Source organism: Hippoglossus hippoglossus, chromosome 14 (assembly GCF_009819705.1).
Source record: "Hippoglossus hippoglossus isolate fHipHip1 chromosome 14, fHipHip1.pri, whole genome shotgun sequence".
Classification (NCBI taxonomy): Eukaryota; Metazoa; Chordata; class Actinopteri; order Pleuronectiformes; family Pleuronectidae; genus Hippoglossus; species Hippoglossus hippoglossus.
In genome coordinates this window covers 8,142,540-8,164,180 of record NC_047164.1, presented here as the reverse complement: position 1 = coordinate 8,164,180, position 21,641 = coordinate 8,142,540, and the positions used below count along the sequence as shown (strand labels likewise).

At 40.9% G+C, this 21,641-nt stretch overlaps 1 protein-coding gene across 3 annotated transcripts in view; it reads left to right on the top strand.

Annotated features, from left to right (window-relative positions):
* Window positions 1–20,646, top strand: part of sept8a (septin 8a) — a 36,265-nt gene extending 15,619 nt beyond the window's left edge. The window contains exons 5-10 of one of the 3 annotated variants that reach the window (XM_034606007.1): window positions 2,643–2,804; window positions 5,177–5,273; window positions 10,295–10,463; window positions 10,596–10,728; window positions 11,578–11,747; window positions 19,466–20,646. In XM_034606007.1, the coding sequence (XP_034461898.1) occupies window positions 2,643–2,804; window positions 5,177–5,273; window positions 10,295–10,463; window positions 10,596–10,728; window positions 11,578–11,747; window positions 19,466–19,631 (897 nt within the window). In that variant the 3' untranslated portion in view covers window positions 19,632–20,646. Of the gene's footprint in view, window positions 1–2,642; window positions 2,805–5,176; window positions 5,274–10,294; window positions 10,464–10,595; window positions 10,729–11,577; window positions 11,748–13,606; window positions 14,123–19,462 lie in introns of those variants that run through there. The other 2 variants (XM_034606006.1, XM_034606008.1) reach the window with 2 other exon arrangements.
* Window positions 20,647–21,641: the final 995 nt, after the last annotated feature.

The following is a 21,641-nucleotide window of genomic DNA, read 5'->3' as shown; positions in this document are numbered from 1 at the left end:
AAGCAGTAAACACGAGTTAAATGCGTTTGCTATCGGACAGCAGCTTACCTGTTATACCCTGCACTAATATGAGTGGGAGCAAAGCAGCTTACCGCAGCTAAATGCCCAATGAACCCAACTCCAGTGTGACTATTAAAAATTCCCTGTGTTTTACAGTTGCACGGCACCAGAAATTGTTGATACTTTAAAGTTTAAAGTAACAGAAGGCACCTCTATCCAAAGTGATTTATGGCGTTGTGCAACAATGGACCCAGTTCTTAGCCTGAGTGGGTGGCCACAGTGTGAACACTGCTCTGACCTCAGTGACTCTGTCCCAGCAAATCTTTCCACAGCGTGCATTACGACCAGTGTTTTATCTGAAACCAGGCCAGTGTTGAGTGACCACAATGTGGATGTGACAATGTTTTGTTAAACTGGCTCGGTGAGGTTTATGCACGGGTCTCTCTTCCAGATATAATTAATGTTTTGAATGCAATAAATCCTGCAGCCACTCATCACATTATTTCTCTATGTGACTGTTTGATGGCTACAGGACGACATAAGAAAGTTGCTGGTTTGCCCGACCAAGTGTTGCTTTGACAAGTTATTCAACATTCATTCATCAAACTGGTTATTTGTCAATGACCCGATTCACTGTTGAGTCTGTGAAATGTTTGCAATAGTTAAAAGTAGCTTTCTGTATTCACAGACCCTCAACTTACATCTGTAGCTATAAAACTAAGAAAATCATCAAGAAGAAGAAATAGGATTGATGCCAAAAACATTTCTGTTGATCAATTTATCAGCTAATTGTGTCTGCACTAAAATTAATGATACAAGTGGAGATTAGAGCCCAAACACTTGGTCACAATAATCAGATTATTTCCATGAGAGTCATTTCAAGACTGTCTTGGTTGTCCAGTCACTAATTTTTGCTTTCTGTGCTGAATTCATGTCAGTGGAAGCATTACTGTGTGTGAATATTAGCATCAATCTGGACACTGAAGATAAACGAACAGATCTGGCCTGTCTGCCAGATTGTCCTGTCACAGGAAAAGCAGAGGAAGCTGACCAGAAACCTTTCCCCTCATACTGAAGATTTTGTTGTTGAGGCGAGACAATAGTGTTTTTCTTGTTAACAGGGATACAAATCAATACTCTCTACAGAGGATTGGTGGCAGGCCCAGCAGAGCGACTGTGGTTTGTGGCGAATTAAGGCAGGAAGAGAGAGTTTGAAGGATAGTCCTTTGTTTTGAATTAAGATCTTTCTTTAAAATCATAAGACCATTTCTAATTAATTATCCAATAGTATGATGGAGAGGATTCAGTTTGTAAATGCCATTTGATAAAAAGGATTGATATTTCCTACTACTACTATGGAAAACATAATGTAATGAAACAGGCAAGGAATATGCCTTAAGTTACACACAGCTAGCTGTCTCCATGACAACACTGTATTTTGTGTTTACATCCCTTGTGGACTCCAGATTATGGGAAATGTAGTTCAAATAAGTAGAGCATGATTATTAGAAATTTTATTATAAGAAAAAGACTAATAAACAAAGTTTTCACATATTTTTGACATAACTAAGGCTTAGAATGTATTAAAATGTTTCTTGTATCCCTGGAACACTGACGTTTTCCTCAGTCTGTTCATAAAACATAAAAACGAAAGGTGCCAGAAATATCAAGCTCCCGAGTGTGATTTAAATTTTTCTAGCGATTATCTTACATGTGAACTGTTTTGATGTGGTCACAGCTGCATGTACTATTTAGGAATACTCTTTGGCCAGCTGGGAAAATCCCGGTTATGGGAAAAAAGCAAATATCACTAACCGGTCCCTCCAAAGACAGTTTTACTCAGCACTGAATTAAAGCAATTAATGAAGTTGGTTTATTTAATAAGGGTTACGACGTGATACGAGCTGACCTGCTGTAAATTAATGATCCAGATAAGTATGATGAGCCTGTAATTTGACTTGTAACAAGCACTGGCTCCTGCTCTGGGAGGCACAGTATGGAATTGATGAGTGAATCTGCAGGAATCTCCTCTCTCCCCCCCCCCCGGTTAGAGATGTTGGGTAATGCAGCCACACAGAGGAATGCAGACACAGTGTGTTTGTTTCTGCACATCTGCAGCTGATTGGACATGGAGCCCAGTTTGTTTTCATAATCACTGTTTGTTTAATTTATCTATTGGGGATTTGACTGAGCTTATTTTTGCTTTATAGTTCAGCTGCACATGATCTCGTTCTTCCTCAGACATGTTTGGTTTGTGTTTTTGACGAGGTTGTAATTCAGCTTTATTTTTACAGTGTTTGCTTTAGGCCTGTACCCACTTGAAGATTTTGCTCGGGTAACCAGATTCGGCTGTTCAATATGAATATTTGACGATTTGTTCATTTTTTTTTCATGCCGACTCTGAACAATAACAATCAGACAAAAAGTCCATCTGTAATTAGTGAAAACCTTTGGTTTATTCTCTTTGCATCTTTAATTTAAAAGGGTTGTTTTGTCCTGCCATCGAACGAAGTTAAACCAAATAATCACATAAAAATACATGTCATATGACACACAGCTGATGTCAATTAAAAATGCATTATACTCTCTTTTTTGACTTGGAGACAACTCTTTCCTCTATATTCTTCTCGTCCTCTCCTCAGGTCAACATCATTCCCATCATTGCCAAAGCGGACACAATCTCCAAGAGTGAGCTCCATAAATTCAAGATAAAGATCATGAGTGAGCTGGTGAGCAACGGCGTCCAGATTTATCAGTTCCCAACCGACGACGAAACCGTGAGTGAGATCAACGCCTCCATGAACGTAAGTAAACCAGAAACACTCGAAAAAATTCTCATACTCTCTTTTTAATAGACTGAACACACCAGCAAATGTTCACAAATATAACAATTGTGTTTATAGACCTTTTACATTTGTCTCATAATTGCTGTCATAAAAAATATTTAGTTTTTAAGACTTGCACCCTCATGTCCTAGGCACCACATGTGTTACACATCTGGTAATGGCAGTATGTGCTGACGCTGTTTCATTGGCTTTTAACTAGTGGTGCACCGATGTATCGGCCGTATATCGGTAGCGGCCGATATTCGCCTCGTTTACTGCTATCGGCGTATCGGTAATAAACTTGACTTTCACCGATAACATTGGCCGATATTCATTGGTATGTTTTCTGCAGCCTGCCAATCTGGCATCCAGATTATGGTACACTGATGCCGGGTTTACACCGGGCGCTGAAGCGCAGCGCAGCGCCAAGGAAAGCCAGGCGCCCCCCCCCCCCCCCCCCCCCCCCCCCCCCCCCCCCCCTGTTAAACCTTCGTGCGGTTCACATGGGCTGCGATGCGCCGCGCTGCGCCAGCGCCCTTCACCGATGGTTTCGGCGTGCGAGCGAGCGTATCGCGCCAGGAAACAGACTGAAAAATGATTTTAAATGATATAAATGACATATTTGATATGATATAAATGATCAAATATGCATCCCATACTTTGTATTCCCCTTCTGTTGTCCTGGAGTTTTAATTTTCCCAATTTTCCCAATCACATAATTAAATGTCCCCCTCTGCCCATCCAATACAGCCACACAAGCAGTCATATAGATAAAAAGAGAGAGGGGGGGGCTAAAGGCTTGCTTGGAGAATACGTCATTTACCCCCGACACCCGACATTGAACGGGTTACATACAACAACAAGCGGAGAACCGCGGGCTGACCGACGCGGAGAAATGCGGTCCGGTGTGAACAGCCAGGCGGCTGCGCGCTTGAGAATAACGCTGCGCGGCGTGGGGCGGCGCTTCAGCGCCCGGTGTAAACCCGGCGTTACACACCAAGAAGGCCACATGCAAGTAATAAACAAATATCGGTATCGGCTATCGGCTAGATTGTTGTTTTAAATATCGGTATCGGCCAAGAATTTCCATATCGGTGCATCCCTACTTTTAACATATGTGCTCAACTGTAATGTTTCTCTTATCTCGACACTGAAATCCCACAAATCTGTGACTACGTGCATGGAAAAAACACTTACAATATTTCCAAATACGAGCTGTTCCTGGGCATGTGCTTGGACATACAGTATATATAGATGTTATAAATAGCTGAACACTGCTCAACCAATTACTCATTTTTTCCATAGTAAAAGAATTTATGAATTTGGTGGCACACATTCTTTCCTCTAACTGGGTTATTGTTTTCATTTACATATTTTACAATGTCAAAATAAATCAGATACTGAAAAGAAACTGAGTAGATATATAATTGAACATAAACTAATGACCTTTTCTCAGGTAGCTGGAACAAAGACATTTGCTAAAGTGAATATTCAGACTTTTTAGTACAAATTTTACAATAGGTTTTGTGTGAAATAACTGTTTGAACACACCCCTATACAGTTCATTCTCTTATGGATAAATAATACAGCATGGAAATAAAAGTGGTGCTGGTTCTCCCGGGCACGGTGCTCGTACAGTGTCCCCATCTATTCATAGCTGGTTACATCAACGCCCACACTCCACCAGCTTGTTCCTCTGAGCTGCAACCGGCCAGCTGGTTTCAACTCACCACCTAATTTTTGAGGTTGCTATGGGGCATGTTTACCCCTCTGATGCCAACATGTCAAACCCAACGGGTTTACAGCAGAAAGAAGGTGTGTGTGTGTGTGTGTGTGTGTGTGTGTGTGTGTGTGTGTGTGTGTGTGTGTGTGTGTGTGTGTGTGTGTGTGTGTGTGTGTGTGTGTGTGTGTGTGTGTGTGTGTGTGTGTGTGTGTGTGTGTGTGTGTGTGTGTGTTTAATCACTGCAACAAAATAGCCCCTTACCACCTCAACTGAGCCACATTTTTTAAAACAGCCGTCTGCTGCAGCTCGTGTGCCAACGTGGTCACAAGTCGCTCTGGTGTGGTCTGGTTGTGAAAGATAAGAGAGAGGACGGCCACAGTGAAAAGACCCCTCCACTTTCATTAATCCCCTCTGTTGAATTATTAGTGCTGCGCAGCAACATGATTGTGTCCAGTGAAATCTGTGCTGTTAAGACTTTGAACACTGGCCTGAAGCAACCAGGGGGAAAACATCTCAGAGGAAGTGTAACCCCAGAAGACAAATAGCCAGGAATCAGTCCCTTGTTATGCTTGCAGTTACCCCCTGTGACCTCTTGACCTTTCTAACACACACCTTTTTTCCTGTGCAGGCCCATCTGCCGTTCGCTGTGGTGGGCAGCTTGGAAGAGGTCAAAGTGGGGAACAAAACAGTGAGGGCCAGACAGTACCCCTGGGGTGTTGTGCAAGGTGAGAAGCATTTAAGTGCAAGTTAATCGTGCTGTTTGTGTGTGTGGATGTTTGTGTTTCTCAAGCAAACGCAACTCGGAGGAGTCAGCTGGCGTTTAACTCCTTTCTCCAGACCGCTACAGAGAGAGGCCACACTGTGACGTTGGCACTTGTGTGGTGTGATGATAGACACAAGTCAGAGGGTGGAAGTGTGCTGTTTTCATCATACCACTGATTCATTAGCATCCGAGGAAGTACTGCACTCGATTTGTCGATGAACAGAAAAATTTAAGAAATAGCAAAAGTTCAATCTCTTCAGTTTCTTAAAAATATTGTGAATATCTGATAATAAGTAAGTTAGTAGGTGTTGGTGGGTTTTTTCACCAGTGGAAAAGGGTCTATAGAAACACACTTGCAAGAAAATGGGCAAACTGGAACGTTTTCATTTTACAGTCCATCATATTAGCAAAATTAAATCATGCACTTCAGTCGAGAAGAGTGCAGGATCTATTTTGCACCACATGCTGGTTGTTATGAGACTATTTTGTAGATGTGGAGAAACGACATGCAGTGTAACTCAACAGCTGAACATTCAAGCCTTTTAATCAGTATCCATGGTGAGGGATGTTTCCTGCTCTTGTCAGAGGGCGAGTGCGTCCCACCATTTTCCTGTTTATTTATACCCTCCCTCTCAGTATGCAGTGCCCTGCACAGCTGTGATTGTGACTTCATGAGGAGTGACACTGTGAGATGAAGGGCGAGCGAGTGGGAAGTGTTTTGGGAAATTGTGTGTGTGTGTGATGCCCATGGTGATGTATATATTTCTTTGCGTGCACATACAAAATTTAGCCTTTCCCTCGTATGTCTGCGTGCGTACGTTGCCCCTGGAGACGTCACCTTTTGTGTCAGGGACCTTTGTTTCCCATGGCTCATTCCTGTGTTTCTCATCGAGGGTAAACAGCTTAATTTAATAACATCAGGCAGAGTTGTGCTGTGAGAATATTACTGCTCAGATGGGAGTTATTCTCTCTCTCATTCCCTCCGACCATCGCTCCCTCCGTTCCTCTCTTCTGTTTACTGCCCTCACACTCTTCCTATTCTCTCTCTCCATTACCCACTGACAACGCTCATTCTTCATCCCTCAGAAGACACATGGTTATTTATAAAGCCTGCTGCATGTCCCTTGGGGACAGATTCCTCTGGACTCCATCGGTCATTATGAAGCAAAAGTCCAGTCCTGTTTAGCTGAAAACATTTTTTTTAGCTCAGTAAACTTTGTGAAATCTGATGATATTTAAAATTTACAGATCAGATTTTCATGAAAAGCTAAGTTTGTGTACTAAAAGGATTTCTGATATTCAGTCACAGATGCTGTGTGATGTTGCTGTTTTGTGTCCATGTGAATCTTTAGATTTAAATGATTTCTTGAGGAGTTTCGTTATTGTCTCCATCTTCTCATCCTATCACCCTCGCACATCTCTGTCTGACAACAGAAATGAGATCTAATGGGATGTAACACTCGGACACTACTTTGCTGTCTTGCTGATAGTCGGGCAGACATGCAAACCGATGGCTCTCCATACATACACTGCAGTTTGTCATGAGGGCAGGGGCAGAGGAGGACAGAAGTGTCTGTGTTTCCGGACACTCGGCCGACTGAAAGGAGGGTCTGTATCCGTACAAACAGTTGGTAGAGGCCAGATGTCATGGAGATGGGTTATGGTAACATCTTAAAGAGCCATGGGAAATTTCCACCGACGTGAGAGAGGACAGAGGAAAGACTGTGTGTGTGTGTGTGAGCATGTGTGTTATCTTTCTTTAGAATCATAGTGCTCTGTTATCTCTGAACTCCAGACATCTGTGACATACCCGACAGTGTGTTTCTTCATCGCAAGCTACTGTGTGATAGTTCTTCTGCGCATCAATAGTGTAGTGTGTGTTTGCATGTTGTAACTTTTAACCATATTATGACATAATTTACAAAGTGCTAGTCAAACTTAAAGTGATGGAAAACGCTAACATGGGATTTATATTTGCTCTATGTGTTAATCTGAGGAAGGTTTCCGTCTCCTCATCCCTCCACACACACCTGCTCCTTTCACCTCTACTGGGATGCTTCTTCTACGTCATAATTTATTTACTGCCTCTGTTTTCTTTGCACTTTGTCGCATTCGGCTTTTAACGATAGACCAACATTTCCACCTAAGCCAAGTGCAAAAAGTTTGACTACATGCAGTGTCATACTATGTGCAAATTGACAATGCAAATAAAAACAGTAAGATGGCAACACACTTATTGATAAAGATCATGATTTGGCAACTGCAGTAGATGCAAAACTATGCATAAAATAATGTGTTTGGTGAATTACATTTCTATTCACATGTGTAAATCAAGAACTACGAATTGTTCTGTTGTTTTTTTATTTTAACTAGTTTGAAATTTAGGAACTTTAGGATCCTTTCATCACAACCCAATTCCTCTGAAAATCTGTTAATATTAGAAATGTATTTTCACTAAGTATGAACACTCAGAATAAACCATTTCATTCTTGTTGTAATTCTCTAATAAGGACAAGATAAATCAATTTCATTAAAAATGTATTATGTCATCCTCTGGTTTGGGGTGAAAATTGAAATAATTATCTTAATTTTAAAGAAGTATCTAATTAAAGATATTGAGCTTCTCTCTGACACTAAAAACTTGGATATTTATTTCTGTCGATTTTGCTGATACGTTACATGAAACTATCCGATACATTATAATTATTTACCACTGGGCTTAGGAATTTGTTTTAATAATAATAAGATCAGCCTGGTACACACAGAAGCTTTCAGTGTTCAGTGAGTAAACATGATGTTTCTGCAAAATTTTATTCTGCTCATTTGTCTCTATTTGTTTGCAGCATGTCTCTTTAATCCATTTGTGTGCGTGTGTGTGTTTGTGGAGCCTGTGCTCAGATATCTTGAGGGCTCAGTGCTGCAGTCAGTCACAGGATTGGCTCTCACTCAGCTCTCAGCAGGGGGGCCACTGCAAAGAGGCCATTAGATGCCAAATGAACAGGCACTGCCAGGAGCCTCGACGCTGAGGACAGTTCATTTCTGTTTTTAAACTTGTCTTCTCCCTCTAATGACGTGTGGTTAGTCAGCAAATTTGAATACAATTATGAGCGAGCGATTCACACAGCTGTAGCGCTACGTAGAAGAGGATGAGTCCCGTTTCGTTTGCTGTTTTCATCTGAATCTAATAAAGGAAAGTTACAGCAACCTGACATTTCTTATGCTGCTGTGTGGTTTTGCTACCTTGCACTGCTTTAACAGCATTTTCCATGAGGAGAAGCTAAATGCCACACTAATTGGGCATTGCCGTCAAAATTATTGCTGTTTTCACATCCTCCGAGCTCACAGCTTGTGGTGGTATTTAAACACAACATACATCCCGTCCCTCCACCGCTGAGTGGACGGCATATGTTTCAGCGCCTTAGAGACCACATGCCTCCTCTCTTCATGTGCACTTGGCCACCGCACACATCAGATCTGACACAACAGAAAATCTCTTAATAGTGTTCTCTGAGTTCTGCTTAACAGGTTGATCACATTTTCGTCCTGAAAGGGGGAAATTATTTTTTTTCCTTTGACATCACACTCTTCTCTTGTTTTGCCAGGATAATTTGGCCGATGTTTTGAGTTATATGCTCCAGGTTCTTGTGGTCTTCATTTGAAGGTAATTTCAAGTCTGAAAATAAGGAAAAACTGGAGAACAGTGCAGAATATGAGTCGGCAGAAGGGAAATCTGGCTATTTGACTTAAAAAACACTGAATTAAAGTCTAAATCATACTTTATAAAAGTTTAACATATTTTCCTTTCCCTGCCATCTGCATTAATGTTAGTGATGAGGGATTTTTATATCTATTGTGGGCCGTCAGGAGACATTACACACAAATACACTGAGTGGGATTCGAGCAGCAGTGGAGTGTGTGGGGAGGAAGCTCTCAGTACTTTTCTATAGAGTTTGTCGAGCAACATCAGACCTGCGACGACCACTGTCAGTTATTTTAGCTGCAGCAGCTGTGAAGTACGAGTATCGATTTTTCCGCACAAACTTTACAATTTTGAAATGTAATAAATTAGTCATTTTCTGCAGGTTAATCAAACGTCACATTTTTCAATCTTTTATCTTATTTTAACCTTGTGCTTATTTAATGCAGCAGAGAAGGTTCTTGTTTTTCTTACTGTTTGAAACAGATACTAAATTATATCTAATGTTGTATTGAAAGACTTAAACAAGTTGAACCTTACAGAAAACACATTAGCGGTATGTTTATTCATCCTGACTATATTTTCCCAGACTGATTCTCACTACATGTGGCTTCAGTCCATCTTAGTCCCACATTGACCTTTGTTCTGGCCTCGAACCAAGCAAAAAAAAAAATCTACTTTTTAATTTCCGGAACAGCCCATATTGTTCTGGCAGAGTTAAGTGAGGTGACCTATGAGTAAAAAGGCTTCATCGGGATGGAAATGATGCCCCCCCCCCACCCCCCCCCTACCCCCTCGGCTGTCAGGCAGGAAACACTTAACTGCCCTTTCCTCTCCATGAATTCATTTAACTGTGAAAGTCAGTCAGACATGTAACTAAAGTTGTTAGTCGCTCCAGAAGTAAAAATGTAGAATATCTCACATGTATTAACTCGAAAAAAGTATAGATTTGGTTTAATTGATATCAAATGTGATTTAGTGTGTTAGTTCTGTACATATTTTCCTGCTTTGGAGGGAGGGATGGAGAGTAAGGTTGAGGAAGTGTGACAGGGTGGCAGATGGAGAGTAAAGATATGGTAAAAGCAATGAAAAAGACAGCCAGGCACAGAAGGAAATGTGAGAAGCAAAGACTCAGAATGTGAAACAAGACACAACTGCACATGTGTAGCTCTGACTCACTAACACAATCCAACACCATTTTTTCACAGAGCAGGATTTGTCATCGTAAACAGCAAAGTAAATCACAACTGCTGTCCTTATTGTGGTGTCTTCTTTTTTTTCTTCAGTTGAGAACGAGAGCCACTGCGACTTTGTCAAACTCCGAGAGATGCTGATCAGGGTCAATATGGAGGATCTGAGGGAGCAGACCCATGCCCGCCATTACGAGCTGTACCGGCGATGCAAGTTAGAAGAAATGGGCTTTAAAGATACTGACCCCGACAGCCAGCCTTTCAGGTAGAGAGAGAGAGTTAACACATATACACACTCAATATAACACAATATCTGACAACCACAGAGATACCGTCAACAGCAGTTTCCACTTAGAGACAATGCCTAATATATCCTCCTGTGTTTTCTTCTCTCCAGCCTGCAGGAGACGTATGAGGCAAAGAGGAAAGAGTTCTTGGGCGACTTGCAGCGCAAAGAGGAGGAAATGAGACAAATGTTTGTCAACAAAGTAAAAGAGACGGAAGCAGAGCTGAAAGAAAAGGAGCGAGAGGTGAGTCCAGGGAAATGAAACTAAGGCTATGGACAGAAATAGGTTGTTTTAAAAAGAACACAGTTATCTCCACAACCCTGCGAATTCAGAGGTACTTTTTCAAGCTACATGGTTACTCTGCACAATACTGGTTTATTATTTTATTTATTTATTTAAAATAATTCCGATAAAGCATTACAGGTATGTAAACACCACAAGTTCATGATAATTCAGTACAGTCTGTCCTTAGATATGAAACAATGGATGAGGTGGAGGCAAAGGGCAAATATTCATTTCTTGGTTTCCATTGTTGGGTCTAATTCACCAGTGAGGGTCAGTGTTCCTGTACCAACTATTGCAGGTGCTGTCGCTATGGATACCGTAGAATGGCATTTAAACTATGTTTCACGTCCCAGTTAACTGTATTAACTGGGACCCGCCAGCCAGTCAGAAGCAGTAACTACTGTAAACACGTGCAAAATTATTTCAGATTAAACTAAATAACTTACTTTGTGCTGTTTTATATTGTGAAAAATGTCATGAGCACTAATGATCAATTTTCATTATGACGATGCTGTTGATTCAATTATTCACTCACTAAATTAGTTAATTTTTACTTTGTTGACCTAGAGTCTGATTCATCGAAGGAAATTAAATTTATATCTGTAATATCTATTATGTAACAAACTGTCTTGAACAATCAGCTTGTTGTTGAATAATAACCTGATTTAATCTCACGCTGCAGCTTGGTGTTGAGCAAACGCTTTTACCTGACACATTGATTGTTAAAAGAAACACGATAAATATCAGTGCTTGCCATCTGTTGCCTTTATCCTCTGTCAATCATCCCCCTCGTCTCCTCCCTCTCAGCTGCATGACAAGTTCGAGCAGCTGAAGCGGATGCATCAGGAGGAGAAGAGGAAGGTGGAGGAGAAGCGGAGAGATCTGGAGGAGGAGATGAACGCCTTCAACAGGAAGAAGGTGGCAGCCGAGACACTCTCCTTATCTCAGCCGCTCAAGAAAGACAAGGACAAGAAAAAGTAAGTCAGTCTCTCACTCACCTCTCCTTCTTTCCATAACAGGAAGCTTGTGTTTTCCAGCCCCTTCTCCTTTCTCCAACTAATCCTGTTGACTTTTTAATTTGTGCCTTAAAGCCTGAAATCCTTCTCTTTTTGCTCTTTAGCTCTTTTCTAGCTGGGGGGGTTCATTCTGCTTTGGCAAAGTGTCACATTCAGGAGCCTTGAATCAATTGTGCTGCGCCGTTGTCTACTTATCTCCAATACACAAGCATGTCGGCCTTTATAAAGGGCCTGGCATGTGCTGAGGGAACTTCCCTTTATGTCCTGCCCAAGCTTAACATTTCCTGTCCTTTCACTCTTTCCCTTTCGCCTCACTCTAATTATTCAGGACATTCAGGGAGGAGGCAGCAAACCCACTCTAAGACAATAGCGAGCTCGGCTTATAAATAGGTGATGCAGAATACAGCCTACCTTGAGTAAGGGGATGCTGATGGTCCAGGTATAAATAATACTACTACTTTAAGCTCTTAGTACACATCATGTATATTTCACTGCACTGCAAACCATTCAGTACAATGTTGGATTTCCTACCTCGCAGACAGCCACTGGTTTCTGTTCATTCATGACAGTGTGACAGTTCACCTGCAGAGACGCGTAGCACATGCATTATTGAGTAACCGGTTGTAGTGAACACATCATGTGACATTTGCTTTGCTGCTTTCATTGTGTGGAGATTCAGTTGACAGCAGGGATTGTCTCCAGGTGCGTTCAGGGAACCTTCAGGATTTTCTGGTTCATGTGGCGGCAGTGTTTGTGAACTGGGGCTGTTTTTCCTGTAAGTTAAGATGACCACACTTTTCTGTGACACCTTAGTTGTTTCTTTGCTATGGAAACTTTAAGGAGTCTTTAGTTTCAGTTAAGACAAATCATAATCATACAGCAAATCATATTTTAGACGGTAATATGCTTGTGGTGTTTGTGTTTCAACAAGTCAAATTCAAATAAATTTCCACATGAAAAGCAATTTTCGTTTTTGCTTGCTGGCCTCCTCCATTTTCCTGGCCAAACGACATCACTGTCTTACTTCACTGATAGCTCAAGAGCCCCGACCTCAACCACACCCAACTCCTTTGGGATGAATTGAAGAGCAGAGGCTGTAACAGCAGCAGTTTGATGCTCCTGGTTTGAGATTGAGAAGGTGGAAAATCACACACAGCTGTTTTTTCTTATTCAGTATAACTTATAAATTCAGTTGGAGGATTGAATTCTTCACCATGAGAGATTTCAGAAAATCTCCTAGTCAAACAGGAAGGTGGAGAATAAACATGTAGTTTTGATGGACATAATCAGAGCAGTTTGTTAAGTCTCTGCAGGTTAATTGTCAAACTGTCCTGTGAGGATTTGCTCAACTTTAGACAAAGGTCTGCAGTGATGTGATCTGCACATGACTTCCTCATAGTCTTTGGAGGCTGAGCATTCAAGTGAGGACACGTGGCTCCCTCTTGTGGCTGCTCTCACACTCTGTCATCGCTGCTGTAAGAAACACTTCCATCATTGACATTCCTTTCATTTCTTCATGCCATCCAACCTTCAGTTAAACGAGAGCCAACATGTTGATGGTAAAATAGTGTTTATTGCAGCTTATTCAGAGACAGAGAAGTGACACTTGAAAAGGCAGAGGGAGTTGTACATGTCTCCCACTGTTCTCTTCTCTTCACTAACACAAGCTGTGGCCTTTCTCTGAGCTGAAGCACCTTTTTCCTTCCACACAAGTTTTGTTTTTTCTGTAGAATTTCAATGTCTTCTTAATTTACTGTTTCCATTCACTAGTTGTTCATTCATCCAATTTATTTTCATTATTGTTTGTCATTGTTTTTCAGTTAATTTATGGGCGCTGTAAAGCCTCCCACACACGACCACGGATTTGTCCTCCATCACCATAGCAACGTCAACACCTGTTTATGTTTTGTTTGTTTGTTTCTCTTTTTGACATTCCATCTTACATTGTGCACTTGGACCAAAGACACTGAGGATGATGCTGATCATGATGAAGCCACAGGGGAGAAAAGAATGAAAGATGGTGAGAGATAATCATGAAAAAAAAAGAAAGGATGTTCAGTTGCCAACAGTGGCCGTCTCATTTAGTCAGGATCTTTCATTCCGTTTGTTTTGGACACTTTTTTATATATATATATATATATATATATATGCAATTTTGTTTTCCTATGTTGTGATTTTCTGTTTTGTTTCAGTTATTCATACAGAAACAAGAGGTTATAACCCCGTCAACCCTTTTCAACTTTTTGGTACTACAGTGTAACACACCAGGGTCAAATATTTGAAACCGAGGCCGGATATAAAGATGGACGACGCGTCTCCACTTCCTCATGTTGTACAAAAACTGAAGCCAAACAATCCTTGGTACGGCTGCTGCCATCTTGTTCTCCTCACGCCAGAGTCCGTAGCCAAAATCCAGATTGGAGGTGTTTGTATCCAGGATATTTCAGCTTCATCTTTGGATAGTGGGAGGAAGTGGACACACGTCGCACATCTTTGTAAACACTCTACGGTTTGAAACAGCTCAATGTGTATTTTAGAAAATCCTTAGGTCTGACATTTAAATTGAAGATACAAGTGAAATCAAGTCTTTCCTAAAGTTTTTTTCTGAATATCTCAAACTGTTCGAAAAGTTGTCCTGGTGTGTCTGTTTACCTTTTTGTTTGAGACTTTAGATTTAATACGTTTCACAGGAGAATAAATCCCTGTATCCAATGAGCCCAAATAATCCATTTTAATAGCAATATAAAACTGAGTACCTGTATATTGTATAATTAACTGCATATACGTCGGTACTGACGACCTAAACCTTAGTCTTAACTCTTAATAAAAGTGTATGCAATATTCTGGTGCTGTTTCATATTAACTCATTAATGTATGTGAATATTTTCTAGAGCTTACTCAGCCTATTATGCAAAATGTACTAATTTTTGTAATATTATTGTAATGAGCAGACATGGTTGTGTTTACATTGTCAATAAGTGATGTAACTTTATTGTAAACCACGAGTGACCGCCTTGATGTGAGTGTGTGACAGTGGACACGCACAGAAACATGAAGCCAGTACACACACACACACACACACACGCTCACAAACAGGATGCAGGAAAACACACAAGCCTCAGCTCGCTGTAGAAGAGTTTACACTCAGATGAGAGCAGCTGTATTTACTGTCTGTCGTTGGAAATAAATGCTCCACCAGCACCTCCACCACCTCCTCCTCCTCCATCCTTCTCTGCTTTGATGTGTCTCTCTCACAACGATCCATTAGCCGATATTCAACCGGGAAGGAGATGAAAGTGAAAAACAGGCAGGTGATGGCACTTAAACCCTCGCACGCACGCACACACACAGACACGCACGACACGCAGAGGCTGTCAGCTTGAGAGACAGTGGTTCCTGTTTTAGAGAACCGAGGCTGCAGAGCTGAGTGACGTTTGCTTACTCTGCACATTATCCACCCTGTTTCACCACTGAGCTGCTGACCTCAGCTGTGTGGGTGCGTGCACGTGTTCATGTGTGTGTGTGTTTCCAAAGGTAGAGGAAAATATGTGTGTGTGAAAGAAAACTGAGAAATTTACTGACTGTCAGTGGAGGAAGTCCAAATGGGAGATGACGTTAGTGAGCAGTGTTTGTGTGTGTCTGTGTGTGTGTTCGTTTAGAAACCTCATGACTTCATCTCAAACGTCAAGAAGAGCTTCTGCAATTTCTCCCTCACAGTTATAAACTGGATCATGTAGGTTTCAATTATATGATTCTTGCTTATTGAAATATTAATGGGAAAGTAATAATTGGTGAAGACAATCAAGCAACATTTTAAATGGACATTTTAAGATTCAATAAATCAATTCCTCTATAAAATGCATAATTTGTGTTGTAGGCCTGCGACTATCAATTAGTTTCATTAGTACTTGATCTAATGGTCACAAAGTTCCCAAGCTGCCTTGTTCCAATGTTTAATTTGTTCTGAAGAACCGTATTAGAATATGTTGAGTGATTCATAGTGAAGTACTGACTAGGACTCATTGTGATGGGTCTGTTGACTGGGAGCGTTCTCTGCCAGCTCTGTTATTATTCTGGCCACCACCTGCAGGCCTCACTGGATCTGGTCCAGCAGCACAATGTGTCCAGAGCTCTGTGTTCTCTGCGTCCTGTGGAACATGAACACTCAGCTGACAGGGACATACTCAACATACAGGCTGTAATGCTGCACTTTTAAACAGTTATTACACTGGTTAACTGGAGAGATATTAGGACATTTCATTAGGGGCTGAGATGCTACTTGATAAGTTGGTATTTATACACACATACTAAACATATGGAAAAGATTCAGCCATCAAAACTGCTGATATTAAATATTGGACTAATGATGGAAGCTCAGCAAAAAAAGTTTAGATATGATGAAAACAGAAACACAACTCTACTGACTTGCTAAAATCCATTGATAGAATTGTATGTTTATTTGGATTTAGTATGAATTTCAATATAGTATCAATTAAAAAATCTATTAAAATGAGGGTAAGAAGGTTTAAGTTTTACATTATATAGAAATATATATAACTGCCTTTTTAAACTTGACTAAAAGATGTTCTGGTGTTGATATTTTACATACAGCTTTGTTTTTGTCTCATTGCTAAATGTTTGACATTAACACAAATAAAATAAAAAATTACATTTTAATACATTTAGTCGATAAATAATTTAAAAAAAATCAATATTTTTATTATAATTTTTATTCCAAGCATTCCTGACGTCTGCTTTACCCACAATGCAACTTGACCGAGTTAAGTCAGTCACCCTCTGCAGCAGCTGATGACGGGAAAAGTTTTCACACAACTGCCTCTTGAGCCTCAAAAGACTTCATTCAGCTTTGTTTTTAACATATGTAGTATTAGTAGTAGTCTTAGTACTAGTACTCCTAAAGTAACCGGTAACCAGACTGGTGCGTAACAGCAGCTTAGTTCTCCTTAAGGTCTGATTTAGAAAGTCAGGATTCAGATTGACTTAATTAATCCATACAGGTGTTATGTTGTCGAGTGGAAGTCGAAAGCGAGGAAGATAAAATCAAGTTAAGTTTGTATACATACAAATATAAAGTCTGACAAGAGTCTCAGGTGACATTAAACATTGGTGTGTGGGTGGAGCACAACACAATACAATCCATTAGTATTAAATTAAATTTATAGTGACACGTCAGCAACGCAAAATAAGGACTAAAGTAGTTTGCTCAAAGGCACTTGGTCTTTAGACAATTTAAAATAATAAACAGAAAATCACAGGTTTAGACTTTTGAAGTCATAACTTTATTTCTGTCGTCAACACAAACAGAGATTAGCTGCCTCAGAACAAAAACAACTTTACATTGGTCACTGCTGTCGCTTTCACTCAGTCGCAGCAGATTGAACAGTGGAGAAAATGGACAGTTCACATTAATGCTGATTTCAGCAGCCTCCAGTCGAATGGAGATTAAATCTGTTCAGTGTCTAAAGGCTTCGACTGTTCGGCAGTGGAGTGACGTCCCCCTGGACGCGTTTCAGCCAACGTCATATAAAAGGATAAATTCAGTAACATTGACGAAACAGTTATATTAACAAAGTAAAACAGTATAATATCCAGCGTGACATGTTGAGTAGGATTATTGGTTCTACCATTGAATGTAGAATAAAGTTAATGAAGATGTAAATGAGAACATTAGAGAATCCAATAATCCCATGATGTCAAGTGTTGGACTCGTTTTCCAAAAGGTGTCTGATAAGTAACAACAGTAGAAGTAAATCTACACAGACTGAAAACAAATTGCAGCATTTCGTTATGAAATTAAAGCTTTTTTTTGGTGAAGTGTAGTTTTTGTAAATAACTACTTAATTAAACACAACACGGAAATGTTTTAGTACAAGTAAAAGATTAAAATAATAATAAAAATAGCAAAAAAAAATATATGCATTAAAAAAAATCTCTCTTTTTCTCAAAGTGCTTTGTGGCTCTGCAGGGAGCCTGAGCACCGACAAACAAAACCAGGATCAACTCTCAAACATAAAAAACTTCTTGGCCTCACTTAATAAAAAAACACGCATACAACTGCATAATAATCGTCCTTCACCACCGACGTGCGGAACTAAAATTTGTCGTGGCTGTAAAAAGGACAGAAAGGTTAAGAAATATGGAAAAATGTGGCGTTATTAATAGGTAGAGAATGGAAATGGACCAATAGAACTTCGCCAAAGAGGAACATTCAACTTCTCGTGCACGGCGGAGACCTCGTGCACTGATCAACACACACATCCACATTCACATTTGGTCGACAAGTGCACAGACGGGAATAAAACAGGTTTCAAATTTGAAGTCAAAACAAAATTATTTCCACCTTAGTTTTCTCAAATTTCATATTCATATTTCATAACTAATGATTGAGGCACTGTAATGTGACTTCTTAATATCGTAAACATGGACTAGGGGGCGCTGTGCACTTGTACAGAGATGGATGGTCGTGGATAACATGCAGCTAGTTGACAGCAGGGTGCAGCGGCGGGCAGGGGGACACGTTCTTCTGCTGGGGGTCGAACAAGCTTCCCTCCGAGCCCGGGTTCGACTCCTCATCGTACAAACGCAGAAAACCATCGTAATACTCATCCGAGTTCCCCTGCTCGCCGCCGCCACGCCCCCTCCCGGCCTGCCAGAGGGGCTGCGTGGGGCTCCAGGCTCGCTCATCCTCCGGGATCTGGGCGCTGTCGAAGATGAAGATGGCGTTGGCCGGCAGCGAGAACTCCAAGCTGTGCAGGTACTCATCCACTGTCTCTTTGCAGTGGATGAACTCGGCACTGTCGACCTGGAAGAAGAAGAAGAAGAAGAAGAAAATAAGGTGAATCTTACCTGGTCAAAGAGTCAAAAATGGATCCAAAGAAATGATTTCAGGTGATCAACATTGTGGTCAGGGTCATTAAATAAGAAGGACTGAATACATAAGACGACGAGGCTTCATTTACTTTCCTGGCAAGTCCACGTTTGTGTTCTAGAGTTTTAAGTTGTACACTTGCACAAATATCTCTAGGATAAATATCCTGTTCCCCTGTTTTCCTTGTTGTGATCGTTATTCTGACATTGTTGGATCTGTGGTTGCAGCTGCATTTAACAGGTTTAACCACAGAGGTGTGATGTGGTTATCTGAATGTGCCTTTAACGCTGTGCCTTCATCGTGCGCAGCCTCCACTGAGAAGCTGCACTGGATCAAAAAGGTGCAAATGTGATCAATGAAATAGGAGAAGAAAGAAATCAAAAAAATGTAGAGAAAAGGACCCGTTTCCAAAAATATAAATATGTAGATAATCGATAGAAGAGTGTAAATTCGTACATTCTTTCCAGCCTCAGTGAATCAATCAATCCAATGAAGCATAGTAATAGATTATGATTCAAATGTATTTTGTTACCAACAGAAGATATATTGGATTTATTAATCAAGAACTTAAAAAAAAGATTAAACTATATAAAAATATTATTGATTGGTTTCTAAATAAACTGATCTTTAGCATTTCTCTGCTACAATTTCTTATAATATATTAATTAATGTATCAATAATGACAACACAAGCTAAGGTATTGATTTGTCTCTTTTCAAACAGCGGCTGATGAGGACAAGCGCGTGTCCCTTGTCCTGAGCATTTCTCTCACCTGAGCCTTCTTCAGCAGGTCGGTGACCACGGAGAACCATTCGGCCGTGAGCGCCTCCAGCTCCAAGGTGATGATGGCCAAGGCCAACGTGGAGCCCTTGAACTGCCAAAGCTGGTGGCAGGCCATACAGTGCTGCACCTGCCTGGTCCACAGCGCCGCCTGGAAGAACGAAGGCCTCTTCTGATGGCCAGGCCCGCCGGGGAGCGCGCCGGGGCAGAGCCCGATGGACGGAACGAGGTGGGGGTGGCCGGAGACGAGCAGGGCGTGGAACTGGGGACAGAGCGGGGAGAGGAAGAGGAACGAGACCAAAACGTTAGCATAACGATGTCATCGCCGTCTCATCTATTCATCCATCTACGACGTCATCATTCATATCAACGTCAAACCCACCAGTGCATTTAATGTCCAGCCAGAAGGAAACAGGACAGCACATCATCCACCCCTTCATTCTCATCCACCCAGGACACTTGTCTCTGTCTGTGATTCTCTCTTCTGTGCTCAAGTGTCCACCACTGCTTCAACACTTAGAGCAACAGACAGAGACTCTCACTATCAGGTTTAACTCATGAAGACCCCACTCCCCTCCCTTCCCCAGCCTGAGGAATCATAGTAATCTCGTTCGTATTGTATCGTATGTGCAGTGCTTTGTGTTCCCATCTGTAGGCAGGAACTCTGAGGGGGCTCAATGTAAAAAGAAAAAGAAGAAATTATAGTTTAATAAGCGTCTTTTGTTTCAGCCGGTAAAACCCACTTTAGTTTAAATGAAGAGTGTGAGCGGGACACTGACGAGCGGCCGGGGAAGAAAAATCACCCACTAGATTTAGAAATATCGACACGTTCTTCTTCCGTTTGTTCTCGTGAAGCGTCTCTTGTGTTTCTTTCACTCACGTTGTTGTGAATAGCTCATTTGCTTTGTTCGTGTCTCGCTCTGTAGCAACAACAAGCCATGAGTTTTAAAAGAAAGTGGAACTGGCTGGGAGATGGATTCAGCAATGTGGCGCCAAAGTCGAGCAGTCGTCCCTAAAACTGTTGCTCCAGACGGTTACTGCTTTCTAATGTCTGCTCCTCCTACTGTTTTCATTTTCACGTGATGCAGGGTAATGTAGCAAGTAAAGAATATTGGATTCTCACAGTAAACGCTCATATAATCCATGGACTGTTTAGAAAGATGGACGACGCGTCTCCACTTAAACTGTAGCTAAGATATCTGAGGCCATTTTATGCTTTTAACGTCATTTGGAGCCAGTAGTGATCGGGGTGAGGTCACGCCCATACACACCCTTGACCAATTGCGAGTTAGTCTCAGCTGTCAATCATGAAGTTTCATCGTTTTTACAGGATTAATTATCAAAAGAAAAAAGAAATGCATCAGTGTGTTAAGAACTACTTAAAATGGGAGAAACCATTTTTTCGTTTGGTCCCTGTCCCCATGTTTATGACCTATACTGCAGCCAGCCACCAGGGGGCGATCATCCCTTGTGGGGAGCTGTCATGTCGTCCATCTTTATATTCAATCTATGATAAAAACCTCCAGGTGGTGAAAGTATGGAGCATCACAGCAGATTCTGCCTTTCAAAGAGTTTTACGTGGAGATTGAAGAGGTATTAATACTAATAAATACAGAGTCACCTCTATAAATCCTCCTATTTATTCACATCACAGTGTCATAGTGGAGAGTCTGTGACAAATTACCAATAGATTTTATTGATCGCTGTTTTATAGACAGGGGATATAGAAAAAGGGGAAAGCAGAGACATTTCTTCAGGGCAGGGGGGGAATGTAATTGTGAGATATTAAACAGTATAGTTAAAGTATTTATTTGAAAAACAATATTTATTTGAACGATATAAAAAGAGAAAATGTCTTTATTTTATTATAGCATTTATTAATACATTATGTCCCTTTACTTTGAAAGTCCTGGATTTTTGTATTACTCAAAGGGAAGTGCAAGGACAATATTAGATTCCCAATAACACGCTGTAAACCTGCGACACCAGTTTCAAACTGTAACAGTAAAAGGGAATTGATTTGCAATTGTTTTGTTTTGCTGAAACGGTCCAATTGAAAATATCTAATGTGCCAAGACGCGTTCCGGTGACAATTTATGGTTTGTGGCTTTAAGAAAACGGTTTCCTTCCTGTGCCAACGTCAATATCATAAGAAATGTAAACACTGTTATTTCTTTCTCGAGGGA